The 12879-nt window shown below is 26.7% G+C and overlaps 1 protein-coding gene across 1 annotated transcript; it reads left to right on the top strand.

The window, feature by feature from the left end:
• The first annotated feature begins 9047 nt into the window (after positions 1–9047).
• Positions 9048–10241, top strand: LOC135950654 (uncharacterized). Its single transcript, XM_065500185.1, has one exon. The coding sequence runs from the start codon at positions 9048–9050 to the stop codon at positions 10239–10241; it is 1194 nt and encodes a 397-aa protein (XP_065356257.1).
• Positions 10242–12879: the final 2638 nt, after the last annotated feature.

Raw genomic sequence — 12879 nt, 5'->3', positions numbered from 1 at the left:
GAGGAGATGACTTTGTGGATTTCTTTATATAATGCTATGAAATTCAATATTGAGCTTTTCGCATTATATGTTAAGCCTAATTTGGATAACTTAGATGACACTATGATTGAAGTAAAAACATTTCAATCAGAAATGATAACTATATTCTCAATTGAGGATTTCAGCAATGTGTTTTTGGAAAAAATTACAAGCATCTCAACAAAGATGGAGGAATTTCAAGAAAGGGATAGTGGTTGGACCTTGATTCAAATATTAAGAGCAGAAATAAACTTAAATAAGTATCAACCACTAAAGGGTTCAACATATATTCCTACCCCGAAAATGTTATCATTAAAAAAAGCTTGTATCAACATAAGAAACAATGATGAATTTTGTTTTAAATGGGCAATAGTTTCAGCAATATATAATTTTACCATAAGTGCTGAGAGGACATCATCTTATCCAGTGGATATACATTCAACAAAAATTATTATTGGCGAAACCACATTAAACTTTGAAGGTTTATGCTTTCCATTACAAATAAAACATGTTGAGCTTTTTGAAAATCTCAACGAATGGATAAGCACAAACGTCTTTGGATACGATGAAGAAAAAAACATTATAATTGGACCATATATAAAACTAAAGAGATTAAGACACAACATATTAATCTTCTGTTTCTTCAAAAGGAAACTAATTCATCAACTACAGCACATTACGTATGGATAAAAAATATTTCAAGGTATAATAATATGAAAACTATCGAATTTTATAAAAATACTTAAATAATTTTATTTCTTAAAAACAGATTAATTAGAAAACAAACCAGCAAACATAAAGGAAAAAATTTTGTTTGTAACTTTTGTCTACAACATTTTACGAAGGAATATATACTATCTAAACATATAACGGAGTGCAACAAACGAGTAGTATATCTGCCTAATGAAGATAAGTCTACACTAAAATTTAATAATCATGGAAAAGCAATAGATGTACCATTTGTTATTTATGCGGATTCCGAATGTATATTTCAAAATATTGATACATCCATTCCAGATCCTAATATTTCGTCAACAACATTCATAAACAAACATATACCTTATGCTTTTTCATACTTTATTAAATGTAGTTTTGATAAGAACTTAGATAAATTAAAATCTTTTAAAGGGTTGAATTCACCCAAATTATTTATAACAGAATTATTTAAGGATGTAGAGTATTTGCACACAAATTTTTTGAAAGATATCAAGCCAATGATTCCTTTGAATGAAGAGGAACAAAGAAATTTTGAAAATGATAATCTATGTCATATTTGTGGATCTCCTTTCATCAATGAATTGAAGGTAAAAGATCATTGTCATTTAAGTGGAAAATATAGAGGACCAGCACACAACATATGTAATTTAAATTATCAAATTCCAAAATTTTTTCCTGTTATATTTCATAACTTTTCTTCTTATGATTGTCATTTATTCATAAAGGAACTTAATTTAATTGATAATGGTCCAATAAATATTATCCCACTTAATAAAGAGTTGTACATATCTCTATCAAAAACTATTAGAGCGGAAAATGAAAATATAGAAATTCGATTTTTAGATTCGTTTAGATTTATGTCATCAAGTCTGGACTCATTAGCAAATAATTTGTCTAAAACTGACTTTATAACAATTAAATCAATATTTCCAGATATAAAACAGTTTTCATTACTAATGAGGAAAGGAGTTTTTCCATATAATTATTTAAATAGTACTGATAAGCTTAAAGAATGTAATTTACCAAAGAGAGAGGATTTTTTTAATATATTAACTGAGTCTGAATGTTCTATTGATGATTACAATCATGCTAAAGAAGTTTGGAAAGAATTCGATTGTAAATCATTAGAGGATTACCTTATGCTTTATCTGAAAACCGATGTACTACTGTTAACAGACGTTTTTGAAAATTTTAGATTGCTATGCAAAAATATTTATAAACTTGATCCCTGTCACTATTATACAGCACCTGGGTTTTCATGGGATGCCATGCTAAAAATAACCAAAATAGAATTAGAACTCTTAATGGATATTGACATGATAACTTTTATTCAAAAGGGAATAAGGGGAGGAATTGTTCAATGTTCAAAGAGACATTCTGTAGCTAATAATAAATATATGGTAGATTACAATCGAAATCTGCCATCCAAATATTTAATGTATCTAGATGCAAACAATTTGTACGGATGGGCTATGTCACAGTATTTGCCAGAAAGTAATTTTGAGTGGCTTAGTGATATAGACAATTTCTCAATAAATTTAATTCCTGATGACTCAACTATTGGTTATATTCTAGAAGTTGATTTGATATATCCTATAGAGATTCATGATAATCACAACTATCTACCATTTTGTTGCGAAAATAAAATCCCTCCGAATGCCAAAGAATCAAAATTAGTTTCTGATTTAACTGATAAAAATAAATATGTTATTTACTATACAAATTTACAGCATTGTCTTAAACATGGCTTGAAATTAAAAAAAATTCATAGAATACTAAAATTTAAACAGTCCGACTGGTTAAAAAAATATATATCTTTAAATACCTTACATAGAACCAATGCTAAAAATACATTCGAGAAAAATTTCTTTAAGTTATTAAATAATGCTATATATGGAAAAACCATGGAAAACGTTGACAAACGCAAGATCATAAAAATTGCAAACTCTTGGGAAAATACTAATAAAAGAAGGTTAGGAGCTCGTGCACTAATTTCTAAACCAGAATTCAACTCCATGAGTGTTTTTGAGGAAAACATGATTGCAGTAGAATTAAATAAAACTCATTCCCTTTACAATAAACCCATTTACCTTGGATTTTGTATTTTAGAACTTTCAAAGTGGAAAATGTATAATTTCCATTATGATTACATGCTACCTAAATATGAATCTAATATTGAACTTAATTATATGGACACAGATTCATTTATTTATACTATTCATACTGATGATTTTTATAAAGATATCTACAATGACATTGACGATAAATTTGATACATCTGAATATGCAATAGATAATAAATTCAATATTCCTCAAAAAAATAAAAAAATATTAGGATTGATGAAAGATGAAAACAATGGAATTATAATGAGAGAATTCATTGGCTTGAGATCAAAAATGTACTCCTTTATTACTGAAGATATGAGGGAAGTAAAAAAAGCAAAATGAGTAAAAAGTAATGTTTGTAGAAAGTTAAGTTTATCTGATTATAAAAATTGTTTATATAACCAACAAATTTATTATTCTAACATGTATACATTTAAGTCTAAACTACATACTTTATATACAACATTAATTAATAAAATATCTTTAAGTTGTATGGATGAAAAAAGATACATTTGTGATAATAAAATAGACACTATTGCATGGGGTCATTTTATAATTGATGTATTAATGGATTAGAGCTAAATAGTTGTTCACATTCAAGATTAATATATATATATTAACCTTGAATATATATAAAATCTCAAATATACCTAAAACATACAAATATATATTTATTGAAAAAACAAATTAGTTTCTTCTTATACTATATTATTAATAAAGAAAAACAATAAAAAATTATTCAATTAAAAAGGAGATTGTACTTTATTTATTCTTTTCAGATATTTGATATAAAAATTCAAGACATAAGTGTCCACAATTAAATGAATCATAATTCTGATGACGATTGTAGTTATATTTAATATTTTTCCCCAAATATTCGACTAATTCCAATGGAGGTTGTAAATTTCCAAAGCTGTCGAAATATTCCTTTTGTAGTTTATCTTTATAATATGCCACCCAATGTGTTCCAGTTCCGGTTATAGAATCTAAATTAACTATTCCACATTCTGATTTTCTTGAGCGTTTTGGTAGTGAGTCTAACATAAAAACTCCTCTAAAATTTGGAATATTTGATGCAAACATTTTCAGGTCAACATCGCTTAATGGTCTCTTAGGTAGCATCTTTACAAGTTTTTTGATTTTTCTTCACAAACTAATCCATATCCTTTTTTATATGGTCTGAGGTATAAACCTTTCCCCATTGCAACAGCTTCCATCGTTTTATTATGTCTAATCGCTTCATCAAGTTGAGTTTTAGCATTTTTTGCAGCATTTACAGCTTTAGCTATGGCAGCACCTCCAGCCGATAGACTACCAATTGCTCCCAGAGCAGTCAAAATGGGTATTAAAGGTAAAAACCCTCCAATTTTGGGTACATTTATTACTCGCGGTATTACAACTTGTGACTTTTTTCCCTTAAATGATTTTTTTACGATTTTGCGGGCAATCTTAATAGCAGAATTTATATCTTGGGGTTTTTCCTTATTTAAAATTTTTGTTGCCGTTTTAATTGTTGTATTGAAAAGTTTTCTTCCATTAGATTTGTTTATTAACCTTTTCTCTATCCCCATACCAAATTTAGTTTTAGCTTTCATTATGTTAGCGGTCAAATATGCAAATGATTTTTCTCCAAGACTGCTATCTTTTGAAATAACTCGATCCCAAGCTTTATTTTCAAGAATTTTATCTGCTTGATGTCTTATATTTATATCTTTACTTTTGGAATATGCTATATCGTGATCTTTGCAAGCAGCATCTAATAAATTTATTCCTGGATCAAATTGATTTAAACGTTTTTGTAGTTTTGTACCAGGACCACAGTATTGATATCCAGGAAAATGTAGTTCAATAGGTAGATTGTTTATTAATTTATCTACTAAACCTCTCCCAATGACAGCTCTTTTACAATTAACGTAATTCTTATAGTGTATTACCATGTTATTATTATTATATTCTATAAGAAAAAAGTTATTATGAGTTATTGCATTCAGTTGTAAAGATGCGTTTAGTTAAACAACATAAAAGTATTTTAATTCGCAATATAGATTCTTCAGCGAATATCAATTCAGAAATAAAACATAGTTTTTTATTACCGAATTCTATTCGTGCACTGATAGTTGGTCCTTCGAATTGTGGAAAGACTAATGTTATGATTGGATTATTAGAAAGTCCTAACGGGGTTAAATTTGAAAATATCTATTTATACTCGAAATCATTAGATCAACCAAAATATAACTATTTGAAGAGTCTTATATCATCAATTAAAGGAATGGGTTATTTTACATTTTCAGATAATGAATCGGTAATATCGCTAGATAAAGCAAAAAGAAACTCAATTATGATATTTGATGATGTTGCATGTGAAAAACAGAATAATATATGCGAATATTTCTGTATGGGTCGACATAAAAATGTTGACTCATTCTATTTATGTCAAACATATACAAGAATTCCAAAACATTTAGTTAGAGATAATGCTAATATGATTATAATGTTTAAACAAGATGAAATGAATATGAGACATGTTTATAGCGATCATGTGGCTGGCGATATGAGTTTTGAAAAGTTTCATGAAATTTGTCGAGAATGTTGGAAGGATAAATATGGATTTTTGGTGATTAATAAAGATGACGAATTGAATAACGGACGCTATCGAAAGCTGTTTAATTATTTTATAACAATATAAATTATTATAAATTGTATATTGATATTAGTATAACAGTAACGTTTGAACAATATACAACATTACTAATATCTTTATCAGATAAATCATAATAAATCCTTACTATCTGATATTTGTTATCTAAAATTGTCTACCCTGATATCTGATACCTGATTATCTGATTTATTTTCTAATCCACTAAACTGATCTGATCGTATAGCTAATCTAATATCTGAAACATAATTTAGTAATATCTAAACCAAATAACTATAAAAAAAAACACAAAAATGAATGAAAAAGTTTTAAAGGAGTTGATAAAAACCAGAAATGTATTAAAGAAAAAGTTTCGTAGTATTAAAATTGGTGAAGTAGATGCGAATAAACAACTAAAAGATACATTTAAAACCATAACAGAACCTTTGAATAATTTCATTAATAAATCTAACATTGTTAGAAATATCCCTAAAACCGAAAGAAAAGAAATTAAAAATGAAATCATAAATAATACAAGTCTTATGTCTAACAAATTTCTGATGAATGTGGATACAAGTACTCCAAAGAAACTTGTTGAAGATACATTATTAAATACAACCCACTCAGTTGATCAGGATGATGATGATGATTTTTACTCTCAATCAGAAACTGAAAATTTAAATAGTGATATGGATTTATTACATTTGGAAAAAAATAATCAGTTAGACAATCTCTATGGCCCACATAAAGATGATAATAATGAGTGGAAATTTGGTGATAGTAAAATCAAATTTAATGAAGATAAAATTCAAATTGGTAATCAAATATGGGCCCTTACACCAGGTTTATTTTCATTAATGTTTCATAAAACACCTAAGAACTACGATAAATCAGAATTAGAAATTTATAAAAAGATTCTGATTAATACTAACGCGTATAAAAGAGATTATAGATCTGATGGTCAAATAAAGGGCACGAAAGCCTATAAATACAAACACATTATTGGCAAATTATTTAAAGAAAAACCTTCAAACAAATCCTTAATATTACCATCACCAATTACAACAACAACAGATAATTATTTAGGAAATGGAATCATGAACTTAAACATACATAGACCCAACTATATATACTGGGATGATCCAAATGAGTTAGTAGATCGACTTAAACTATTGCTAGCATCACAAGCAGCAGGTCATAGCAATCATAATAACGAAATTGTATCAATCATTGAAGAATTATATGAAGCTAACATTATTGAATAACATTACTATATGAACAAACTATGTCTATTGATAAATTTGGACACTACCTTAATGACAGAAGTGATATAATTTCAATGAAAAATGCACATAAATTGTTGGGGTTCTTTATAGATATGGACAACAACATTGACGTTCAAAGCAAAAGAATTAGAAATGTTGCAAATGCTTTAGAAGAGAATGATGTTGTTAATAAAATGTTTTTGCAATCTCAGATTGAAAAGGCACAAAAGGAAATAATGAACCATTTAGGAAAGAATATTAATGAAATTCAAGATGTAATTTTAAATATACAGTTATATTTTGAAGAACAAATCAAAATATTAAAAGAAATCATTTATACACATAATAATTTAGAACACATCACAATAGGTGAAAGTACATCAGTAGATAACAATCCATACGAAATTGTTTTCAATAAAGATTAAATAATGCTTACAAAAAGAGACTTAGTAAATGAACTACATAAACAAGCTCGAAAAAATTTCACTCGTCGAAGAGTTGTGATGAAAGGATTAGACGATCTTTGGCAAGCTGATTTAGTTGAAATGGGAAATTATTCTACATATAATAAAAGTTATCGATATTTGTTAACTGTAATTGATACATTCTCAAAATATGCATGGGCCGCACCACTTAAAACAAAAACTGCTCTTGAAGTATTCCAAGCAATGGAATATATTTTTAAATTAGGTCGGATTCCAAAAAATTTACAGACAGACGATGGTAAAGAATTCTTTAATAAACACTTTCAAAAACTAATGGATAAACATAAGATAAATCACTACTCAACATTTAGTGTAATGAAAGCGTCAATAATAGAACGATTTAATCGAACATTAAAAGGAATGATGTGGAAAGAATTTAGTTTTAACGGTTCATATTATTGGCTCGACATTTACAAAGAATTGATTAATAGATATAACAAAAAATTTCATCGAACCATCAAAATGGCCCCCATTGAAGTGAATTCTATAAACGAGAAAAAATTGTTAAATACAATATACAACCATTTGAAGATATATAAAACATCTAAATTTACTGTTGGAAATTATGTCCGCATTAGTAAATATAAGCATATTTTTGAAAAAGGGTATACACCAAACTGGACAACAGAAATTTTCAAAATAATAACAGTAAAAAATATATATCATAAAACATATATATTAGAAGACTATCGTGGAAATTCAATAGAAGGCGGATTCTATGGTGAGGAACTTTGTAAAACTCAATTTCCGGATACGTACCTTGTTGAAAAGATTCTAAGAACTAAAGGAGAAAAGGCGTATGTAAAATGGTTGGGATTTTCAAATCAACATAACTCTTGGATTAATAAAAATGAAATACTATAATTATAAGAAAAATTATGAATGTATTTAATCTTATTTATAATAAAATAAATAAAACCTTTTAATAAAGCAACATTATACCAGATTTGTTTTATTTACAATCCAGCTGGCATAATGTCAATAACATTAACTCTTAGCTCTAACTCATCTGAGTTAACAGCCAATTATTTTCCTAGAATTGATTTGGATAGTGAATATGAGTGCGCTCTAACTGATTTTCATTCATACAATAGTATTCCTAATGTAGATGTTTATAATAATTTGTTTCATATTGGTGAATATGTAATTGAAATTCCAATTGGATCGTATGAATTAAATGATATAGTTGATTATATTAAAGAACAATATAAACGATATAGTCCAAAAAATGAAATTAATATAGAAGCAAATAATAATACAATGCAAGTTAAAATTTTTAGTTCTAATGATCCAATATATTTTAATAAAACAAACACGATTGGTAATCTTTTTGGATTTAAAAATAAAATTCTTTATGCAAACGAAGTCTACTACTCAGATCTTCCAGTTAATATTTTTAAAGTAAATGTTTTACGAATTGAAAGCAATATAGTCGTCAACACGTATATGAATAATTCTAGAGCACATACATTACATGAATTTGCGCTTAATGTACCTCCTGGGTATAAAATAGATGAGAATCCTAGAAATCTCATTTATTTACCAGTCAACTGTCGAGAGATAAGTAGTCTAACTTTACGAGTAGTTGATCAACACGGAGATTTAGTGAACTTCCGAGGAGAGGAAATCACAATTCGAATCCACTTAAAACCGACAAAATAATGCTAATTTACAATAAGAATATTTCAAAAAATAATATTTCTTATCATCGCAATAAATTATTCAACAATATATCTCAATTACACAAATCACTACCACATATAAAATTAACTCAAGCAAACAAAAATTTTCTCAAATTATTGAATTTTAAATTAAAAAAAACATGAATTCTGTAATAGATATTTTAGAAAAACCGATTTCTGATGAGAATATTATAAAAAAAGATTATCATACTTATTCACCATATCTTCAGTCTTACAACAGTAATGATGAAATTAGAATTTCAATACAAAATCAAGATTTATATGTTTTACCTGTTGAAAGTTTTATATATGTAGAGGGGTTCGTTACTGATGCTAACAATACAAAATTGATAACTACTTCATCCAATTTTAAAGTGAAGAATAATTTTCTTGCCTATCTCTTTGATGAAATTCGTTATGAGCTTAATGGTATTGAGATAGATCGTACAAGACATTTGGGAACATCCAGCACCATTAAAAATTTAGTTTCATTATCACCAACGGATAGTAATGCTATGGAAAATTCAGGATGGAACAAAATTGACGATATTAAACTTATTAATGGATATTTTAATTTCTATGCTCCACTGAAAATGTTATTGGGATTCGCAGAAGACTATAATAAAATTATATTAAATGGTAAACATGAGTTGATTCTTTTGCGTAGTAAAAATGATGCTGATCTTGTGTACTCATCTGTTTCCACTGAAAAACCAAAAATGACAATTTCAAATATTTCATGGAGAATACCACACGTTCAGTTATCTGATTTAAGTAAATTAAATATGATGAAGACAATCAACAGTGGTGCTTCTATACCAATAGCATTTCGTAGCTGGGATTGTCATATTAATCCACAACTAAATATAGGTGTTAATCATATATGGAATGTTAAATTAGCTTCAAATAGAGAACGTCCTCGTTTTGTATTGATTGCTTTTCAACATGAAGACAAATTCATTCATTGTGATTTAACTAATTTAAAAGTACATTTAAATTCTGAATCGTATCCATATGATGATCTAAATATTAAATTTAAGAATGAGCGTTTTGCGATTCTATATGATATGTATGCTAGATTTCAGGAAAATTATTATTATATGAGAGATGCCAAACCACTACTCACTTCTCAAGAGTTTAAAAATAAAGCTCCGATAATTGTAATAGATGTACAACATCAAAACGAATCAGTTAGCAGTGGACCAATCGATATAAAAATCGAATTTGAAACAGATACTAATATTCCCGAAAAGACATCAGCTTATTGTATTCTTATTCACGATCGCATAATTGAATATAATCCATTAAGAGGACAAGTTATAAAAGTCTTATAAATCATACAACATGGTAAATACAATTTTTATCGATTTACAAGGATTTAAAGTCAACGGAAATATTTTTATTGCTAAAGAAGTTGCAGTTGTTTTTAATTCTAAAGAGTACATCAATTTCCTCATAAAACCACCATTTAATTTTAAGTGTTTATCAACAAAGTATCAAAGAGAAGCAAATTGGTTAATGAGAAATTATCATCACCTGAACTGGAATGATGGATCCATATCATTTAAGAGTCTATGTATTTTTTTAAAAGCTAATGTGAGATATTCTAAAGTATTTGTAAAAGGTGTTGAAAAAACTAAATGGTTGGAAACAATTATACAACAAAGAGTATTTAATGTTGAGGATATAGATTATATTAATTTTAAGCAATTAGAATCAAAATATCCATTCTGCAATTATTGTAATTATCACAGTTATGGAGTATGTGCCTTAAGAAATGCTCTTTTACTTGAAAAAGAAATGAAATAATTGTTTTATATTTTTTTTTTTATTTTCAATATACTATATAAATTTATTAAATATATACATATGTATTAATATATTCTTAAGTAATATTCAATAAAAAAATATGTATAAATAAATATCAAAAATAAAATTGTTTTTTTTTTTATAATTCTGCCTCAGCTCTTGTCGCAACATCCACCAGTAATTGATATTGACCATCAAACATAGCTAGGAAAAGCGACATGTCCAAATTGGGAAGAACTGTTACATCTTCTATTAAGGAACTGTCAGACGTTATCTTCTTTGGTTCTTTGTAGGACTTTGCTTTTTTATAAGCAAAGTTGTGAAACGACATAAAATGTCGTTTTTTGTTGCCAATATTTGAAAATGATATGTTTTGGCAAAACTCACAACTTAGGCGTTGAGCTTCCATTTTTGAAATGAATTAGATTATCGAAATTTAAGAATTCATACTTACAGAATTTGTTAAACAAATATTTTTATGTTATCCATGACCATACTTAACAATAATTTTTATAAGAAAGTTCAAAAACTTTACATATAAACAAAAAATATTAGAAATGCATTGTAAGCAATTTCTTAAGACAAAAATTGTCACAGATTTTGTGTGGTCGGCTATTGCTAGTTTTATGGTTATTAGTAAATCAATACATTGTATAATAAAAAAAAAACACTTGAAGATTTTTTAAATGTCTGTGTAATTTGAAACTGAAATTAATTTGAAAAATATTCATGTTTTTTTTGTTTTTAATATAAACACAATAATTTTTATTTCAGTAGTATTTAAAATACGGTCAATTAAAATTGTGTTTTTTTTGAGTTTGCTGTTGTGAACAACTACATCTAGTTTTATGTTTCATTTTATTACAATACATTGTATAATTTTTATTTCGATTTTTTTTATTGTTTGTGAATATAAATATAGAACACACAGAATTCGTTTGTGTTTTTTTTTTTTTAAGTACAGTTGCGTTCAATTTAGTGGTATAACAAAGAATTTGTAAAAGCAAACAAAAATTTGGAAAATAAATAAAAACATTCTTAAAAAGGACAATAAAACAAAAACTTTTTTATAATTTTTGTATATGTAGGTTTTATTATTATTTTTTACAATATTTACTTAATAAATGTATATACATAAATAAATTTAAAAAAATACTATATAAAAATTAAAAACGTTTCGATAATAAATAATATTTTTTTATTATGTCATTTATCTTGCTTTTAAGTCTATCGTATGCTATACAACTGCATGTGTCAGGACCTTCAGTAGCGTTTTTCCTCGACCAAGGACAATTTTTATAGTGAGCACCATGTTTAGAACTTATAATCATTATTAGTTCTTGTCCATCCAATTTTAAAAATTCATCTATTAAATCCTTATGTTCAGGAAAAATGTCATTTTCAAAATCTTTTAAAAACTTGAGGATTTTTTGTTCCATATTTGTATTTGATATGTATTCTATAATTCCTTAAGATTGAATGACCATAGCTTTTTTAATTTATAATACTTATATAGAATTTTTATTCAAAACTTTTATTTTTATACAAATATATGTATATACATTATCTATATACTATTTTTTAGATACATATAACATATATATAGATAATTAAATATTATTGTTAATATATTCTTGGTATTTTTGTTGCTTCCCAACTAAAAAAAGGTTGAGAATTAGGGATGAAAAAGTCTTCTTCAGCATCTTTATCATTGGGATCAACTGGGATTGCCTCTTCCAATTCTAATATATAAGAGTTGTTCTCCAACTTCTTTGTTAAATTAAATTTTTCATCGCCAGCTCCTACAATTATTTTATCCTCCAAGCTATTGTAACGCTTAGGGAGATACAGCATTCCATCCTCTAGTTCTGCAATTACCACATTTCCATATTTGTTTCTATGACGAAACATATTCAAAATTTTATATGACTTTGATGGTTGCAAGTCCTTAACCGATAAATATGATTTTGCTTTTAATTTATTAAAAGCGGTTACAATCTCGGCGTTTGTAATTGTATCGGAACTCATATTTACTCTTTTTAGAACCTTCTATGAACGAATGCAATTATATTGTTTTAAAACCTAGTATTTATAACAATTATTTTCAATAAGTTTAGTTTTTTATTTAAAAATACTCAATTTATAGATCTATAAAATCTACGA

The sequence above is a fragment of the Calliphora vicina genome, chromosome 2, assembly GCF_958450345.1.
Source record: "Calliphora vicina chromosome 2, idCalVici1.1, whole genome shotgun sequence".
In the NCBI taxonomy this organism is placed as follows: domain Eukaryota; kingdom Metazoa; phylum Arthropoda; class Insecta; order Diptera; family Calliphoridae; genus Calliphora; species Calliphora vicina.
Note: the sequence above shows the minus strand (reverse complement) of the source record. Positions and strands in the feature narration are given on the sequence as shown.

Bases quoted from the DNA above. Each gene is read 5' to 3' on its own strand.
- LOC135950654 (XM_065500185.1), top strand. From the start codon at position 9,048: ATGAATTCTGTAATAGATATTTTAGAAAAACCGATTTCTGATGAGAAT.